Source organism: Poeciliopsis prolifica, unplaced genomic scaffold (assembly GCF_027474105.1).
Source record: "Poeciliopsis prolifica strain line A6 unplaced genomic scaffold, Auburn_PproV2 SCAFFOLD045, whole genome shotgun sequence".
Lineage (NCBI taxonomy): Eukaryota > Metazoa > Chordata > Actinopteri > Cyprinodontiformes > Poeciliidae > Poeciliopsis > Poeciliopsis prolifica.
Window position 1 is genome coordinate 3746850 of NW_026562420.1, and position 20491 is coordinate 3767340.

At 39.2% G+C, this 20491-nt stretch overlaps 2 protein-coding genes across 8 annotated transcripts in view; one reads left to right on the forward strand and one right to left on the reverse strand.

Moving 5' to 3' along the window:
- The window catches only part of radil (Ras association and DIL domains), a 38107-nt gene extending 36034 nt beyond the window's left edge, over positions 1–2073 (forward strand). For all 6 annotated transcript variants that reach the window (XM_055056485.1, XM_055056489.1, XM_055056487.1 and 3 more), the window contains one exon: positions 144–2073. In XM_055056485.1, coding sequence (XP_054912460.1) covers positions 144–243 — 100 coding nt within the window. In that variant the 3' untranslated portion in view covers positions 244–2073. The remainder of the gene's footprint in view (positions 1–143) is intronic.
- On the reverse strand, positions 1611–15513 carry foxk1 (forkhead box K1). Of its 2 annotated transcripts, XM_055056500.1 has the most exons (10): positions 14945–15513; positions 12388–12603; positions 8347–8545; positions 8050–8196; positions 7377–7570; positions 6955–7127; positions 6671–6874; positions 5716–5889; positions 4398–4499; positions 1611–2486 (listed from the first exon to the last, which is right to left on the reverse strand). In XM_055056500.1, exons 1-10 carry the CDS (start codon positions 15388–15390, stop codon positions 2422–2424), a joined length of 1920 nt encoding a protein of 639 aa, XP_054912475.1. In that variant the 5' UTR covers positions 15391–15513; the 3' UTR covers positions 1611–2421. The 2 variants fall into 2 exon arrangements, with proteins under 2 accessions (XP_054912475.1, XP_054912473.1); XM_055056498.1 differs by lacking the exon at positions 1611–2486 and having other exon boundaries at positions 2859–4499.
- Between the last annotated feature and the right edge of the window lie 4978 nt (positions 15514–20491).

Sequence of the window (20491 nt, forward strand, 5' to 3'; positions counted from 1 at the left end):
CTCTGGTGTTGACCTCTTAATCTGATTGATCGGTTCTAGCTCACAGTGATGTGCTGTTTATTGTTACTCCGTCTCTGCTGAGCTCCATGTAACCAGACTCTTCGTCTCCTCCCTCTCTCACTTCCGTTTGCTCACCCCGACAGTGCGGTGGATCTGATTCGTCTAGGAGGGGGTCGACTGCGTTTCCTGGTAGCCAAATCGGACCCCGAGGTCTCAGAGAAGATCAGTGCCTCGTCCTGCTGACCACTGCCCCACTAGCACCATGATGCTGACACATGCAAAGCTCAGCAGGGTTCACACAGCTATGGCTTACATGTAAATATCAGATTGGGAATCTTGAATTTGTAAAATAGCATCAGTGATGCTCATTAATCATTTCCAGGCAGCCTGGCATTTAAAGCACAGGATATTCTCCTCAATCTGTGGAATATTTCCAGCTTTAATTCCAGATGGAAATAGCTTGATTCATTGCTCAGCTGTTGCTGTGAAGCAGCCGTTTGTAAAACTGGAGAGACATCCTTCTGTTTATGTCAAAGCATTTGATGATGTGCTTTTGGAAAAGAATGTTTTATAAAGTTGTTTGTTAGGAGTTCTTGACACCATCAAACTTTTGTGATTGAATGTTTACTTTTTGTACCAGGTTTTGGATGTAAAGGTTCTGGCTGAGAAAGCTGAGTCCTGGTGGAAACATTGAGCTTCAAGCTCCTTAGTGCCACTCTGTTCACACTGCAAATAGTTGTAAATATTTTATCAGCCAGATGAACAGAAAGCAATTTGGGATTATTCCTGTTTGTGAGGAGACAAAAACGAATACCTGTTGATGGAAAATGTTTTATGGAATGATGGGACGTTAATTATTTGTGTCCTTTCTTTAAAACTTCTGTATTTATTTCCACTTCTTTCTTCTGGTTTGTGCATTACAGCAACTTTTTTACATGCTGCTACATTTACAATTACACAAAACACTTGAGTGTTCATGTATACAACAGAACAAAACTTTTAAAAAGAATCCACGTGGAGGAATCTTTTGTTGAAACCAGTTGCCTTTTTGGTAGACAAATACATTTTAACTGGATCTGAAGGAAGGTGAGCTAATGCTGTTTATTATTTGAAAATACTTTTTAAAAAGGAGGGAAAAACATTGATCTCTGGGTTGACCCTGTTGGGTGAGAGAGCTACCTGCATAAGTTTCCTTGGCAATGTTAGTTGGAGTCACAGTATACACAATTTGAAGGGAGGATTGCCTCCTTGCCGAGGCTAAAGCCATTTCATTGTAGTAGCACTGTCTTAGCCTTAGGAATGTGCTGTCACCTTTCAGCACATTCCTGGAAGCTTCCAAGACTTCTGGTATTCTGCTACAAACATGAGGCCAAACTGAATCTGTTCTTCTATTGGCGGCCATATCCGAGAAATGTGAGCATTCAGAAACAAAACAGCATTATGGAGCCACTCAATTGGGTCATAAGAATGGCAGAAACCATGTGTTGGTTTCTGCCATTCTAAAGATAAAACTATAGATGCTTATCAAAAAACCTGGACACAGTTGGGGTAAATAAGTATTCAATTTCATATTTATGTAAGTTTGCTCATGAAGAAATCCACAAAGCATATTTATGGTTACTTGACTTTAATGTGGAGACAAAATAATCAACTCTAGATAAGACCTATTGATAGAAAATGTTTTATGGAAAACATAAGGGAAAGGGAAAATATTGAATGTCAATAATATCAAATTCTCACATTGGTGCATTCCCGTTGAATTTATGTAATCTGTTGTGCTTGGATTTCTTATATAAAAGGTAACCATAAAAATGAAGTTAAGCAAGAAAACTTGCAAACATATTTGTAAATCTACAAATAAAAACTTATTTTCTCCACTGTAAGTCATGACTTTGCTGCTCCATCGGCGCCGTCTTATTGGCACTGCTGGTCATGGTCCACCATTCAGTCCAAACACCTGACAGCAGTGCATGAACGATGCCTTTCATATGTAAAGAATCTGGATAAATGTGAGGATTAAAAGCACTACGTTGGATATTTTATCATTCTGTGCCTGATGGGGCAACACATAAGGTTGTTAAAAAACTGACAAGGGGCCAAACTGGGGGCTGGTTATGTAAACCGTTTGCTGTGGGGGATTTCAGGCTGTCAATTTGTACTAACCTGGGAGATGTCTTGTACCAACAACTGGTCATTTTAAAACATTTTCTAAATCTACTCATAAATATTAAGATGTGAGTTCAATAACTAACACCTAGCAGAAGGTTACTTCAGTTATTTTGGTTTGATCACAGTTTCTGATCGATCAGAATTCTGATCAGTCAGCTGACAAACAGGGATCAGATGTACAAACAAGAAACAAAGGGTGAAATACAAAATTATAAAACCTGTAACTGAACAATCTGTTCAACATTTTAGAATTCAGTCGCATAACGAAATGTCCATAGGAAGGGATGGGGACGAGAGCTTCATCAGAGCTTCACCTCCTGCAAGGAACACCACATCACTTATCTTAGTGTCTGCTCTCATTCTAAAACAGTTCATTAAAAGAGAAATTTAACTCCAAAAACAAGTTTGAGTCAAATCTGGAAGTATTACATGTTGAAATTTAAGAATGTGGGACTTTAGACCATCTTTTTTCCCATTACCAAAGTTACTTTATTTCCTTGCGAACTTTATTCCTCTGCTTTATTTTTGGAAATATTTCAATTTTGTATGGTGCATCACCTCATGCATGTAATCTGATCAGTATATTAAGAACAATGGTACACAAGAAAACGAGATATTGTTGGATTCTTTGACAATAAATCAACTTGTTTAAATATTGTGTTTTGTCTTATGTAAGAGAAGACAAGGAGTTATGTCAATAAGAATTTTAATTTGTGCTACACTTTTTAACAAATCACAAAAACAGGGACATTAAAAATACCTATACCTCTATTCCCAGGTTTACCTGTCGACAGCTGCTCTTATACAATTTTTTTTTTCAAAATAAGAACTTTAATTAGCTTTGTTACTTAGCAGAGCACCATACAATCATAATGCATCCATCTGTTGTGCAACAACAATCAGTGAAATCTTGCGCATGAAGCCTGTGTGAGGACATTCTGAGGTGCTAAAGGCAGAGTGAGGAGATAAAAGAACGGGGGAGAAAGTGCTAGAACAAAACTAATAAAAGCAGCATCTGCAACAGCTTGATGCCTTTGTAGAGCTTGCAAGGAGAGATTAATCACAGAGGAAGAACTGTGAATGAAGAGTGAGAAAAGCAAGCTGAAAAAATTTCTGGTCATAAGTTGGTCCCGTCCTTTTATTCTCTTACAAAAACTGAAACAAGTTAATTGATGCTGCTGCCGTAGTGTTGCTGATTGTGTACTGTTTAAGCGCTATATTAGTCTAAAACAGTAAAACTGCTAAAATAAAACTTCAGATGAGTAGAAATATTTTAAGGCTTTGAGAATCACTACAATAGCTCTTCTTTGTGCTAAAAAACATCTGCGCAGAGGCCATTTCACCTCTCCTCACACCACTACACAAACTAAAGAAATAAAAAACAATCAGTTTGTCAGCATTGGGTTAGCCCTCCACTTCAGTCAGCCTGCAGTAGCTGCCTGTCTTCATTCTCCATCCTCAGTCTGTTGGGCCTGAATGTGAGAAGCTTCACTCTGAAACAGCTGGATTGTTTTTTTGTTTTTTCTGCATTTCCTCAACATTTGTTTTTTTTTTTTTTTTCTGCTTCTGTGAAAAGGCAAGAGCTATTACATTCTGGTCTTAAGGTTAATATTCATACTTTTGTTTCTCTGAGCCTGTTTGTTTTGGGGGGATTTCGGTCTCATTTTACTGTCACGGAATATTGCTTCCTTTATAAAACTGATGCCTGGTCTCCCAGGTGACATAAACCTGGTTAATATGCTGCCAGCTTCCACAGGTTACACCAAGTCTCCATATTTAAACTAACTAACCAATGCAGCAGTCAAGGATGGGTCTTTGGCTGGAGTTTCACCACATTCCTCATTTCTCTATTGTTTAGAAAGTTAAAGCAGTGCTAAACCATTCTGCTTATCAGGCCTAAATATCTTCAGTTTCCTTTGATTAACATAAGATGAAACAAACTGAAGCCAGATACACTTGCCTCTAAAATGTAGAACAAATCTACATTTGACCAAATTCATTCCCTTCAACAAATACAGTCGTATTTATGTCAAAAGGCAAAACATTCAGGAGATGACAGAGGATGCCCGTTGGACACCTGGTGAGAGACCCCTGGTTTCATTGACGAGGCTCATGGGTTTGTGACGTTATAGCAACAATAACAGGCTGTGGGGCAGAAGTAGCTTGGTGCTGAGCAGATTCAGTCTCTCCTTCATCCTCCATCTTTGGCCGCTTGGCCACCGGCTCACCTGCTGATCCAGAGGAGGCGTCTCCGCCAGGCTGCCGGCCCACCAGCACTGGGGGGGAGGTGGATGCCTGGGCAGCCAGGATCTGCAGGGGGCTGCTCAGGCCTGAGGGGCAGACAGCAAAGTTTAGCTCTTATGGATGGTGCCAGGTGCATCAGAGCACCTGATGCACCTGGTGCTCAGTTCTGGGCCAAAATGTTGCAACTCCAGTTAAAACACATGGAATGTTTCATAGTAGGAAAAATACAGATTTTTATAAATCTGTCATTGTTTATGGATAATTCAGAACAATTAAATAACCAAGAGATTAAAAATCTCTCAGAAAATAGAAACATTACCTTAGCTTGAATTGGATGTTTTTGTAAAGTGTCTTGAGAAAATGTGTTAGAAATAAACTGAATTGAATTATATTCATAAAAAAAACAGAGAAAAATTAGCAACACCAGACTTAATGAACCACAGGCTGATCTCCTCAATGCCATGTGATGCCATGTTACACTCATTAATGCAAAAGGAGTACAGACTGAGTACAAATATTTCAGCAGGCTAACATGTCTAGATTAAAAGCCCTTTATCATTCTGAAAGGATCATCAGATTTTAGAGAAACTGTGTTTTTTAATCAGCTGTAAGACAATTAGCTAAACTGACAGTAATAACTAATTGAAATATGGCACTGTGTGTAAAGTCAATCTACTGTATGAGTGTCCCTTTCTGAGGGTTCCCACTGGCATTTAGAAAAAAAAATTCCATCACTTTTCCAGGACCTTCAGTATAATTTTGCGTCTGCAAAGTGACCCACTATAGCTTTTCATTTTAAACAGGTAGAATATTCAGATAAAGGAAGTGATCTTCTTGTGGTTTCATCATGCATATAAATAGTTCTAATGCTATGCTAAGCATAACGCCTAAGCTTCCACTTCAGTCCCGTCACTCAAATGTTATCCAATATATTTAATATTAACACGACCCGCTACAGTTTTCTGTTTGTAAACATGACAGGAGATAGTCAGAACACCAGTCTTGAAATAATATCCGGAGTTCTCAATGTCTGACACAGACCAGCCCAATTGCGAGACGAGAACCACAGAAACACATGCACCACAAAGAGAAAAACAGCATTTTTTTTTTGCCCTTATTTGAAAATTCCATGACTTTCCATGACCTGAAGTGAAATTTCATGACTTTCCAGGTCTTGAAAATGGAAAAATGAAATTCCATAACTTTCCTGGTTTTCCATGATCATCTTGAATTAAATTGACTTTTTATTAACATTCTGATCTACAGAGGTAAGCTGTACCCAGAAAAACTGAAAAAGCTTACCAGATGAATTAGCAAAGCTGGTTACTGTGGAAACAGCAGCAGTGATGTGTTTGCCATTCTGGGTAACAGGACGGACAGGAAGTTGGTGTAACCCCGGCGTGACATGGCGTCCCTCTCCAGCCTGCACTACGCTATCCAGCGTCTGGATCACCAACTCTCTGTTCTGCTGGGCATCTGAAGAGGAAATAAAACAACTCAGATGTCAATATCCCACCTGCACGCATTTAGCTTTCAGAAAAGTGATGTAAAACTGATTATCTTCGTTAACATTAGTTAATGTCATTAGTGAATTCACACCTGCACACAAAGTCCTAAGAGACGGGGGAATAACTTGTGGTTCATTTAAAGCGGAACAAATGTCAGGTGTAAATTCACAACATGCTAATTCAATAAAATAAACTCTCTTTCTCAATTGTTTCTCACAGTTTGAGAGATAATTAAGAAGGAATACTGTATGTCCATCTAGCCTGACCATTGCCTTTCTGTGCAATTCTGATAGAAAAAAATCTTGTTTCCATCACAGTCTCTGGTAGAGTTTTTGATGGCCAATCAGTGAACAGAAGGAGAAGTTGAGAACAAAGCACTGCTTTAGAATTCTCTGTAGTTTTAGCAATGGCAGCGGAGGAAGTGAATGAAGCTGTTCAGACCGTGTTGGTCTAAATATTAAATTAACATTAACAGCTGCATAGTTCAGAAAAGTTATCTATGGAGGATGGTTGCTTACAGTGCAGGCAACGTCAGGTAAGCTTCTTAGTATCAAACTGGTGCATTACGTTCAACACAAGGAAGCGTTAGCAATCGGGTAAAATGTAAAAGCTCAACACAGGCCACACCTACAGGAAGCAATGGTTTCTCAACAGCAGAGTGGCCAGACCCTCTTGAGGAAACAAAGCTGTGGTTCTTACCAAGCTAATGTCACCTGCAGACTACAAGCTTCAGCAGTTCCTGTCCTCACCTCTGATGTCACTGTTGCTCTCCTGTCCTCCAACAGTCAAAGTGTTGTAGCCATTACGGGAGGCGGGGACTGGAGGGGCACTGGTGACCACACGCACCATGGTGACAGAAGGCTGTGGGGTGCTCTGAAGCATGTGAATGGGCTTCAGGACGGTTGGGTGGGTGGGGGCAGCCATGATGACATGCTGAGCGCTGACTGGAGAGCCTGTTCACATAAATTTTCATTCATTTCTCACACTGCCTTAGAGTGGGCACAATGTTTGGAGTTCGTTTATCTGTGCTTACCTGGGGCGCTCTGGGAGTACCTGTACTCAGGCACAGATGCCAGCTTGCTGGCCAGCTGCTCATGGTGGTCCTGAGGGATGGGAGAGCCCTCTCTGCTCAGACACTCAGGAGTCTGCAGCCCACTGGAAGAAGGGGACAGCAGGCCCTGATGGGTGGGAGATGCTGGTGCACTCCTGAATCAGAAAGTCAAGGAGAAGAAAACACAGCCACATTACTGACAAATAGCTGTGATGTCATGAGGCACACTGTTGCTGCGGCCATCTTTCACCAAAACTCAACTCAACACGACACTTACTTGGTTCTATCCAATCACATGACAGCAAGTGACAGAAGCAGATAAAGGGGATAAAGGTTAACCCCACTCAGTTTAGTGTTCATGTTGGTGCCACTGACAACTAAAAATGAATCATTTCGGGTTGTACCGTGACGACAAAGGTCCGAATGGAGTCCTGAAGCAGGCCACACCTCTCTGCCGTCTCTTTCTGAAGGCTTGTTCCACCAACTTGCTCTCAGAGGCCGAGTCGATGCGCCAGAAGCTTCCTTTCCCAGGCTCGTCCTGAGAACGGGCTACTTTCAGGAAGTAGCGGTTCAGAGACAAGTTGTGTCTGATTGAGTTCTGGACAAAACACAGAAAGTCGCTGAAAAAAACACATTCCTCCCATGGAGATATAGATAAAAACTGGCTAGTGAGGAGAAAAGATATCAAAGTCAATAATGTTCTACTGTCTACCATTTCAGTTTTTGTAGACACACAACATAGGTGCATCGTGGAGAAGTTCATTTCTCTCTATAATCCCATTGAAAGTATGAAGATTTGGATATTCTGGTCATTTTGATCCTTGTCCAGCTTTTCCTACCGCCACATTTTATTTCCACTAAACATTACACTAAAAGGATCTAAAAAACCTGGTTTGTTGGTTCTTTCATTGGTCTTGAATTTTGGGAATAAAAATATCTCACTCAGTAACGAATCTGTAAGTTTCACTTTCTAAAGAGAATTACTGAAATTTATTCTATTTTCAACGATGTTCCAGTTCACCAGGAACCACCCTGGGTTTGGTTCATAGCCTCCCAGAAGGATGAGGAGCACTGTACCTGCCAGCCCTTATCTGCAGTGCGGTAATAAGGGTAGTGTTTGGTAATGTGGGCATAAATCCCGCTGAGGGTGAGCTGTTTGTCTGGAGCTGAAGAGATGGCCTGGACAATCAGTTGTGCATAGGAATACGGAGGCTTGGACTCATCCTGGACAAACAGAGCAACAATCTCTTGTAAATGAGTCAATGAGTCTCAAGAGATTTCTCCTGTTCAAATAAAGGATCTATGAATATGCATCACAAACCTGCCCCCTGCTAGAAAAAGGACAGGTCCATGTGGGACAGACATTATTTTTACCTTGGGGCTGTCTTCCCCCACCGACTCCGCACGCTGCTCACTTCCCCCACCTCTATGCTCAGCAAGACTTCGCCTCTGCTCAGATACAGCCTTCGCAGCATATTCTGCAGCTAACTGGAGGTCGGAGGTCACGTTACGTCCATAGCGATACCCCGATGACCCTGCCCCTCGAGGGCTAGCAGGACAGGAGTTGGGAACACTGTGGAGAAGAGAAAGTGTGTGCTTACATTTTCCTAGGTCATTTTGCAGAGGGTGTGTGTATAGATCAGCCAATGGCAGCATAAGCGTGTGGGGATCATTTTCTCTCTTTCATCCTCTCTCTTTGTGTTATGCTCCAGATGAGCTGTACAGTGCTACATTCACACATGTAGCACTGAAGATCAGCTGAACATTTAGTGGAAGTGTGAAACCTTGTTGGTTCGTTCTGCTCTGCTTCCATGGAAAGCTAACCTATAGTATCATCCAGAACACAACAGAACCATTGTAGCCTCCCTACTGGGAGTCTGGGATTCAGATACTACCCTGCTTACCGATTTGGGGCTCCTGAGGACCTGACCTCAATGTGGCTGACCTGTCTCTGCTCTTGTTATGGTTGACGAACGTTTTCAACAGCTGGAGAGGTTACTGCTGGAACGTCTCCAGCAGTAAAACAGTGGTCCTACAAAGTACTGACTCAGGAAGGATGAAAACAAAACGGGCCATTTATATTTGTAAATAACATTTTAAAAGCCATGCATCATTTATCTTTGCTGGTTTGTCAAGTGGAACCATAACAACAAGGATGTCTTTAGCTATAATGGGACAAAATGTAAAAAAGGTTTATTTAATGTGAAGCAAATAAAATATTACCCTCTTTAAAATAATGAAGCCCAAAGGAAACATAAAAAAACAAAAGAATCCAAAATCAGTATTGTTTACATCCTCACCCAGCCTTCTTTGACTGGTTTAACAATCTGAACAGATCAACACAATCACAACTAAAACGATCCAACAAAGACCCAACGATACTGAGAACCAAGTTAACCATTAACTGGATTTGATCTGCTGCACCAGTAAATCCTGTAGCTTCTATTACACACATATGTGCACGTACACGCAATCACACACACCTGCCTCTCTGGGGAAAGTAAACAGGGGTTTCTGGGAGTCTATAAGCTCTGATTTGCTTTTGACAACAGAGAGCCATGGACACAGTTCCATCAAGACTCACAAGAGGGACTGAATATGGTTTGTTTACATTTCTTTAGAGGGGGAAGTGGCTGCAGGATTTGTCTAACAGAGTTAAGCTTACAGAAACTTCCGCTCAAAGTTTAGAGCTTAAAAGCAACGCGGAAAGGAAAACAAATAAAATTCTGCAAAAAAACTTCTTAAGAATAAAGTGGATTATAATGGAACAAGAGGTAATGCTGCATCTTAAAAAAAAAAAAAAAAAAACTCTCTAGCCCTCCTGTGTGTATGTAAAAAGAGGAATGTTTTATTATTGTGTCATTCACTGAAGCTGCCAGACAAGAAAAGTAAGCAATCTGCTTGAATGAAACCATGTTGGTGTTTCAGGAGGAAGCAGAAGTTTCTCTCTGAGCTGCATGTGGCTATAGGTATGAATCTAAAAAAGGCTACAGGGGAAGTGGAGCAAAGACACATGAGCAGTCATATTTATATTTGGTTTGTTTTGACTCCACATGTGAGGAAACATTACCCTAGGGTCAGAGTGGGGGAGGTGAGGCAGGAGTGTAAGGGAAACCACAAATGGACTGAAAAGTGGCTTACAGACAAAACTCTCTGCCCAATAACCAATCACATGCCCCATAGCTGCAGCCACCCCATATAAGGCATGGACACACAGGCCCGCATTGGTGGGTAAGATTGTTGTACAGGCATGTATCCACCACCAGAGGGCACTGAACAGCAATCAAACTGGTTGCTCAGTTTTATATATATATATATATATATATATATATATATATATATATATATATATATATATATATATATATATATATATATATATATATATATAAAGACATTTAGGTGTGAAATATACAAATGCTTAAAATTACAGTTAAATATCTTCTTTTCACAATTTTTTTTCTTTTTTTAGGTTTTGCCAGCATGTCATCATTCTTATAGTTAAAATCTGTAGTTCCATGCCATTCCCTTCAATTGAACCAAACAAACATCATCTGAAGACAGCTTACAAAACAACCAGCTTAAGACTGCCACCATTATCTATTTTTTATGTACTTCATCTCTAGTTTTTTGATTAACTGAATTACCTTAGCAAATATTCCTAAAAATGTATTTAAATGATTGATCACATAGTACAAAATTACATTTCTTTTGAGAGTTCCACCTTAAACATAACGTGTTAGAAATTCAACTTTCACTACGATAAAAATAAATCAAATGAAGCCCAATTTTTAAAATGGGCTTCATTTAAAAAATTGAAATGATAAGCAGAGGGTCAAATATGAGACTGAACCACAACTCAATACATAAAAATACAGTTACAACAATATTTAAGTATTTATGAACTTAATTAGTTAACTCATGGTGCAACTCCAAAATGAAAAGACAAAAAAAGGGTTTTTTTTACACCTTATTGAATTTCTTTATGGAGAGTGTAGCTTTAAAATTATTTGTATGTATTAAATTTAGCTTATTTGTTAGTGTTGTCTGGTTTAAATTGAATTTGTTTATATAAAAACAATACAGAATTAAAACAGGATGGAGTAAAGTTGATCTGGTCAGCTGCATAAATCCTTGAAACTACAGACTTCAAGGTAATCACACTGTGACAGCTGTCTCTGCTGTCACAGAATAAGGGTAATTGTTTTCTGTTTTTCTTTAATATTACTTTATATATTTGTTTGAATAGTTTAGATTTTTATTTTCAAATTTGTTTTAATTAATTTGACCAATTTAGTTAACTATATGTAGTGCACCCATTTAGTTAACTTTATTTGTCAGTTCTTTGTAACTTTTGTTAAATACACTAAACTTCTTTTGTTTGAGTTACCAGTTTCCCCTGGAGCTACAGATGGAATTAAGATGATTTCCAGCTGATGCCCACTAGTGGTCAACTTCCCAGTGGGCCATTCCATCTGCTCGCCAGGGGAGGGGGAAATTTGGTTTTTTTGTTTAGTTTCATTATTTCTTTAATGTTTTCTTTTGAAAGTTAGTTCAGTTCTAATATTTATTTAATTTAAAGATTTAGTAATGTTTCTTTGTATTTGTTTGTGTTTTTTTTGTGTGTGTGTTTAATTATCCCTTTTGTGTTTAGTAGTGGTTTGATCACCCACTATTTAAGTTCTCTTCATGTCTTGTTAGGGAGGTCAGTTTTTTGTTTGAGTTCTTTGTGTTACTACCTGAGTTGTAGTATGTTATGTTGACCTCAATTTTGGGCCTGATTTATCACTTTGAAATTATTTTTGGATTTTTTGTAATAAATTAGTATTTCTTTTGAACTTTACTCAATATCTCTCTGGCTGGTTTGTGGGAAATCCTCACACACAATGTAGACATAGAACACATAAAGCAGCAAAAAAAAATAAAATAGAAAAAAAAATGTGTGCAGGTTGTGTCAGGTAAGCTGCTCATCACCTACCATGTGCTGCAACAAAAAACCTCACACAGCATCACCCCTTACAAATGTCTAACCTGAACTACTTAATTTTTTTAAACAGTTGAAACTTCTGAGTATTTTAAGATAATAAACAAATTCTTAAAAATCATGAGTTGAGTAAAAATAATTGCTCCATTATATTTTAGAAATAAATTACGTTCAATTCAGTCATGTATTGAGATTAAAACACATCCAGTCAAGTGCAACAATTAAGTTCCAGTGAAAAGTAACATAATATCTGCACGAGCTTTGTCAACTTATAATCAATTTTTAAAGTCTCATAACACCAAATGTCTAACAAATGTGCACCATAAAACAGAGAGAAGTCTTTAAAAAGGAGAATGGAAGCAACTGAGAAATTAACCATATATGAAAACACTTAAATGGGATCAAAGCTGAATGTAAACTTCTTGTCTCACCTGATTGTGCCTGTGGGTGATGGCAGTGGTGAGCCAAACGCCTTGATGTGCTCGTCATGCTGCTGCGTGGTGGGAATGCTGATCTTAAGAGGGGAGATGTGGGGCAGCAGCGGACGGGGCGGTGGAGAGGGCTGCTCCTTCTCCCTGTGCTTCTGCACTTCCAAGAGTGACGTGAACTGGATCTTGATGACGGTACTGGGAAACCGAAACACACACCTAGAAGAAAGAAGGACATCAGTGAGTGGAAAACATGAGGGGAAATAAAGATAAAAAATTTTAAAAAGCCAGGAATTTAGCCAGACAACTTTGTTCTCTCCTCAACAAAGACCTTCAGTGATCAAAAGCTTGAGTTAGCTTTCAGAAACATAACTTAGCTCTCACATGATCAGTAGAAAACAAATCCTTACCTAAAAGAATGTTTATAAAATAACCAAGCAGTTTGTGGACAAACACACTGGTGTAAAGTTTACACAAAGACCTGTTTTCCGAAATCTCTCTCCTTTTATACTTCCAGCAGGTCTGAACAAATGCCTAAATAACAAAATCGCCACCAGGCCATCCCAGTTCAAACCTAAAGAAACCTTTAGAAAAAATATCTAAATGACGTGTTAAATATTTTCTAGTAAGAGGATGATGACTGGTTTTATTTTCCTCATCATATAAAGGAAGTGGAAGTTTTGTTACTAAAGAAGCAAAAAATTAAATCAAGAAAAAATCCAACAAATTGATGAAATGGACACAGGCCGCTCTGAGACAAAAGGTCAAAGGTTTAGTAGTCTAATCAGTCCATGTGATCTTATGTAGCATCACATGAAACACAAATTTGCAGAACACTGTTGTGCTGTGTTGACCTGTAGCCACTGCAAGTAATTTTTTGACTTGAGAAGGGTCAAAGAATGGCCCTCCTCATAAAATGACATTAGAAGGGAATAATGAAAAGACTACATAGAAAATATGCTGGGACCTCTTAGAATCCATGTCTCTGAGTAACACTCAACTGTTGATTCTGAAAATTTGATAGGCAAATTCAGAAACAGAAAAGCTCCTTTGAACAGATGAATAATTATGGATTAAATAGCTAGTGAAATTGCAAAAAGACTTATGTCAACAGCTCACCAACATAATTTATTAGAATGTTTCTTTTACAGATGAATTGTATCCAATGTCATAAGGGGGAAAAATGTGTCATTCTGAACTTTTTGACATGCTTTGCAGCACAGCTAGCATTAAACATATGAGGTTTCTCAGTTTCTTGGTAGTTGTGCTGTTAATTTCACAATAAAGGACTTTGTTCATTTCACTTTTATGACTGCTACAACTAAATGTAAAACTAAATAGCAATTTTGCATTTACAGTTCTACTTCATTGGCAGAATTTCCTATTTCTCCTGCTTCAGAGCAACTACACCACAATGAAGTGTGTGTGTGTACATACAATTTTAAATAACCCTAAAATCAAAATGAAAAATTAATATAAACTCAGCTGCATGTCAGTTAATATTTTTTAATGAACATAGGTTTCTTCTACTACACAAAAGATCACCCAGATTATTGTTGAATTGTGTACTACTTGAAAAACCACATGCAAACATAGTGGATATGGTGGTATAGTTTCTCCATGTGGGTCATCCAGGCAACACTTCCGGTTCAGCAGCGGACACGCCCCTAAACAGTCAAGGGAACCAATCAAATAGAATAACTAACCTTTTCAGTGATTTGTCAATATATACAAATATCAGTTCTGCAGGTTACCTTTGTTCATTTACAAAAACTGGTCAGGGTAAAAGAAAAACCTAAAACATAATGCAAAGATATTTGTAATAAAGACTAAAGTACACTCACTAAGTAGGTGATTTCATTAGAAGCATATGTAACCCAGGTTTCAGACAGAAACTCGAACTGTTTCCACATAACACGTGAGAGGAGTTGTCAGGGTGCGTTTGTTTACATTAATGTTTACGTGACGATGACACGTTGGCTCACCTGATCAACACCTAATGTGAAGCTAAAGTGATGAGCTAATGTTAAAAAAAAGCCAGCACGAGCCAGTAAACGCGGATAAAATAGTTTTAGATTTGATTGCACGAATAATAAAAAAATATTGAACAATCTGCACACACTGTTGAAAGCAGTATCAGTATACTTTGGGTACTGAGCCAGTAGGCCAGATCGAATGAAGAAAAATCTGCTCAGAACTAAAACGCAATAACTATAGAGCATATATTATCAGGAAGAGCACATTTACAAATGAAACTGAAATGTAATTCATAGTAAACAATGGGACGAACTTTGAGCGCCCAAACGAAAAACGCTCGCCACATTTGACCGTGTAAATGTGAACATTAGAAAGTTGTGCGCTAGGCTTCAATTTTATTTTACCAGAAAAATAAACGTGCAGTAAACTTCTTAAAATACACCACATAGTTTTTAATTAAAGTGCAAAGTGTGTAAACTGATTAGAGACAACATAAACCACGATTTGTTCATTGCTGGGTAAGTATTTATGGCAAGTTAAAACTTTGCAAGGCGCTGCTAACAGTTAAGCTAATTACACTCACTCGCTGGGCAGCGGTAGCGGCGGAGCTCCTCTCCGCTGGAATACTCCGTCAATAAACACGCCGTTCTTCCCCACACAACGCAGAGAGAAGCCTCCCGCCTCGTCGTAAGTTATCTGCAGGTGTCGCCTTGAAATAAAACTCGAGTGACCCATGTTGATGTCCACCGAGCCGTGGGACGAGTTCCGGCCTATGGTGACCGTCCTCTGGCGCATGACAAACTCAAAGTCCCGGCCCTCGAGCCTCGCAAGGGCCTGCAGAGGCGTCGAAGAGAGCCTTGCGGGAAAACCTCCGGCATCGCAGCGAGCTTCCATTATTGGAGGACCCAAGACGGAGACCGAGGGCTGGTGATAGGAGTGAGAGGTCACCGCGACGCGCACGGGACTACACGGCGCCGACTGTAATGCAAGCAGAGCCCGAGCTCCGTTGTCGTCCCGGTAGTCTGCCATATTTTTCTGAAGGGGCTACACACTCGGGGAAAGTCTGCAACAACTTTTTCTTGTTAGGCACCGAAAACTACAACGTGAGAGTTTTCAGCCAGAGCACTTGCTCGCTCTGAAGCTGACAGAACAACATGGAGTCCGGTCGGATCATAGGAAGATCCGGAGAGGATTTTCCAGGACTCGGACTGCTATTGCGTACAAAGACCCTTTTTGAGACCTATAATGTATAGAGGTTATCAAAAGGTTCGTGACAACTGCCACCTCTGTAAACTACATTTCCAAAGAAAAATGACGGCCCTGATTCGAAAAGAGAACGAAACAGGTTTTTAAGTATTTTTTGTTGTGTTTTGTCATAAACATGGGCACACATTTTGAAATGTTTAAGGATTTGGGGTGATTTCAGGACAATAGGGTTGACCACACACATAAAGGTGTTTGGAATTTATGAAGTCTGATTTTGTGAAAATATTACCAGTTACAGCTACCTTACTTGTGTTAGATGAGTAATTTCATTTAATTCAGGGAACAAACAATAGCTTGATTCCCACTCTATCTGTCTTTATTGTTGTGTCCTTGGGCAAGACATTTCACCCCCTTGCCTGTTGATGGTGGTCAGAGAGCCTGGTGGCGCCCCTGCATGACAGCTTCTCTTGTCAGAACAGCTGTAGGCTATTGGCTTGCCACTGTCAGTGTGTGATCGTGTATGTGAATGAATATGTAACAAACAATAAAAATAATAATAATAAACTAAGAAATTATAACCAAGAAATACTTTTACATATTTTTACATAGTAGAATGGAATAGAAAAACTTTTTTAATCCCATAGGGAAATTGAGGTAGTCTGTAGCTCACACATTATTTCGCATCCACATAGCATTAAGATCATACAGCTGGAGACATCCTTAAAAGGTACAAGAAACACAATAAATAAAACAATAAAACATCACCACCGAAATAGGTCCAGTAAAGTGCTTAAATATGTTAAAATACTAGTTAAAATACACTGCTCAAAAAATAAAGGGGACACCTAAAAATGAACAATGTAACTCCCAATCAGTCACACCTTTGTGGAATCAATGTCACAAGGACTTAGGTAGTACATTGATATTTTTTGTTTTTCCTTCTCAATCAATTTTACCGTGTAAATAAAAATGTTTTTATAGTATTTAATTAAGATCTAGGATGTTATATTTATGTTTCCTTTCATTTGTATGCAGTGTATTTCAAAAGGTTTTTTGACGTCTTAATGAGTTTTACTCTTTCGCAAATAAAAATCACAAAATTATACATATTTGTCTGGACTTCGCTCAGATATTGCTTTTTCTAATTATATTTTGAAAAGCATAGTGAACACAATTAATTGTATTCCTATATTTATACATAAAGGTCTTTTGAGTCTCTTACAAGTAAGACTTTTTTTCTGATTTTAGGTTCTTGTGTATGATTGCTTCATGTCAAAGTTCAGCTTATAAATATAAATTTGGTCTAAGCAATGACAACACTGAGAGATTCCCTATGACTCTATGGAACATTGCATTAATTTATTTCTCTGTACTACTTTGGGTACTGTGTTAATTCTTTGACAAGTAAGCAGTGCATTATTCATTTGGGAGGCAGTTAGAATCAATAACTTATTTATTTAAGTCAGTCATCTTAAAAAAAAAAACACGAAAACATCCTTGACAGCAATATGTCTGTTTTCCAAAAAGTCCATTAAGACAAGAAAACTAATTTGATCATTTTGATAAAATATTCATGCAATATTAGTACCATACAATTTCTTTTAAATAGGAACAAATCATCTCATAATGTGAATAAATAACAGGGAAAAGATAGAGCTTTGACAATAATGAGTTAAACTGTCTCAGAAGTAGTGCACTGTTCCAAGAGAAAGGCCTATATGACGTTTAATGATTTACAGATCGGCTCAGTTTCCTCCGCAGAGCCTTGCGGAGGAACCTCTCAGTTCTTCACAGTGATGTTAGGAGCATAAGTGAATAAAGTGGACATGTTAGGATAGTCCCAAAAACAAATATGTCATGCAGTATATTTGTATCAAGACTAAACACAGATTCATGATATCTTTTCTTTCCTGAACGTCACATCTGGGCCTGAAGGTAGTTCAGCTACAGCTCATGTTTTCACTTCAGGAAACTCATATTTTTCTTTAGTGGTTTGATTATATTTTTATAAATGCTCTAAAAGCATTACTATTGATAATTAACTCAATCTCTTCCAAGCCAGTTTCTGGCTGCAAAATAGAATATAGTTGTTTTTCTGCAAAAAAACAAAACAAAAAAAACTTAACAAATTTATACATGCATGCAGTTTGAGCGGTGAATAAAGGAAGTATATTTTTGGATCTCTGGTGAAACACCAGACATTTAGATTATATCTAGCTCATTTAACATAATATCAAAGCACAGAACCTGGTTTACCCACATCTTTTTTTTTTTCTTTTCATTTTTTATCTCTACGCTCTGTTTATAAACATAGAAAGAACAAGACGATTGAAAACTATGGAAAATGGATCTGTGAAGGAGCAGGGGCCAAAAATGGGAACGTCTACCAGACTGTCAACATGAGAGCGCTGTTCAAATACGAAAGAGATATCAAATCTGCTGGTGTTACATTTGGTTTTAATATTATTTTATCACCAACAAGTGGAAAGACGTACAATAAAAATAAAAATATATAAGACAGATTTTTTTCCCTTCAACAAAATAACGTTTAAACTTTAAACTTTAAACTTTATATATATATATATATATGTATATAGCACATTTACGCATAACAATTCCAAGAACTTATAATGCATTAAAAAACACTTATAGATAATTAACTGCTTTCCACAGGATTTCTCCAAAAATTTTGTTGGCCTGCCTGTGTTGTTGTACTGGCTCCCAAACCTTTCAGCTTCTCACCTACAAAATGACAAAGTTGTTCCACCTGGCATCAACTGATTCACTGTTGAATCATTTGAACAAGATTATAATTGCAATCCACACTGCTTCATCTTATCTGTTGTATTTGGGGGTTTTGTTGTTTTTTTTGTTTTTTTCCCCAAATGGTAAAAATGCATTTATCATGATACCTTTTGTCTTTTGTCAAGACCTCAGTCAGAGTTCTGACCCCAATTTTGGAAAAACCTATTCCAGAATATTATTACTTTAGAAACTTTTTGTCCTTATTGTTGCATAAACATATCTGATTTGGGAGTGCATCCAGAAAGTATTTAAAGTGTTTGCTTTTTTCATATTTTCTATTGTTAGACTATATTCCAAGTTGTAGTAAATTAATCTCTTTTCTCAAAATTCTATTCATAAGTTTCCACAATGTGGAAAGTGGTATCTGAGTTGTTGCAAATTAATTAAAAATAGAAAAGCAAAAAGTCACATTTGTAGTAGTATTCACAACCTTTGCTTAATACTTTGTTGATCCACATTTAAGAGCAATTACAATTTGAAGTGTTCTTTACAGTTTATCAGGTGAATGGAAGGTGTTTGTGCCGCCATTTTCAAATCCTTCCACAGACTTAGACTTACTTAGACTTACTTAGACTTACTTTATTGGTCTGAGGGCCAGTGGGAGACAGCTATTTGTCAGTCTGGCTGCTCTGTAGCGGATGCTGCGGAATCTCCTGGCAGATGCCGACCAGATGATCAGACCATGGAGGGGAGAGATGGAGTCAGAGAGGATCTGAATTGCTCTGGCTAAGCAGCGTCTGTGTATACAATCCATTTTATACCATCCATTTATACCATCCATCCATCCATCCATCCATCCATCCATCCATCCATCCATCCATCCATCCATCCATCCATCCATCCATCCATCCATCCATCCATCCATCCATCCATCCATCCATCCATCCATCCATCCATCCATTTTCTTCCGTTTATTTGTCCTGGGTCTTCCCCGGGGCCTCCTCCCAGTGTGATGTGCCCAGAACACATCACCAGGGAGGCATCCAGGAGGCATCCTGACCAGCTGCCCGAGCCATCTCAACTGGCTCCTCTCGATGCGGAGGAGCAGTGCCTCTACTTTGAGTCCCTCTCGAATCACCAAGCTTCTCACCCTATCTCTAAGGTAGAGCCCAGCCACCCAGAAAACCCATTTCGACCACTTGTATCCGCGATCTCGTTCTTTCGGTCATGTTTTCACTTCAGGAAACTCATATTTTTCTTTAGTGGTTTGATGATGACCATAGATGAGGGTGGGAATGTAGATTGACTGGTAAATTGAGACCTTCACTTTCTGCCTCAGCTCTCTCTTCACCACGACGGACCGATATAGCACCTGCTTCACGGCAGACACTGCTCCAATCCACCTGTCGACCTCCCGCTCCCCTCTTCGTTCATTCGTGAACAAGATGCCGAGATATATGAACTCCTCCACTTTAGGCAGGACTTCCTCCCCACCCGGAAAAGGCACTCTACCCTTTTCCAGCTCAAGACTATGTCCTCGGACTTGGAGGCACTGATCCCCATCCCAGCCACTTCATACTTGGTTGCGAACCGCTCCAGCGAGAGCTGCAGATCACATCCCAATGGAGCCAACAGAACCACATCATCCGCAAAAAGCAGAGATGCAATCCTGAGCCCACCAAAACGAATCCCCTCAACATCTTGACTGCGCCTAGAAATTCTGTCTAATGAACAGAATCGGTGACAAAGGGCAGCCCTGGTGGAGTCCAACTTACTGCTGGCAATGCAGACCAGACTCCGACACCGGTCATACAGGGACCTGACAGCCCATATCAAAGGTACCTCATACTCCCGAAGAACCCCCCACAAGGCTCCCCGAGGGACATGGTCAAACACCTTCTCCAAGTCCACAAAGCACATGTAGACTGGTTGGGCGAACTCCCATGCACCCTCCAGGACCCTGCTGAGAGCATATAGCTGGTCCAGTGTTCCACCACCAGGACGAAAACCACACTGCTCTTCTTGAGTCTGAGGTTCAACTATCCGACGGACCCTCCTCTCCAGGACCCCTGAATAGACCTTGCCAGGGAGGCTTAAGAGTGTGACCCGTCTGTGTGCAATGGTATAGAAAGGGGGGAGTGGAGACCCAATGATCCTTTCTGCGGTCTTCATCACTCTT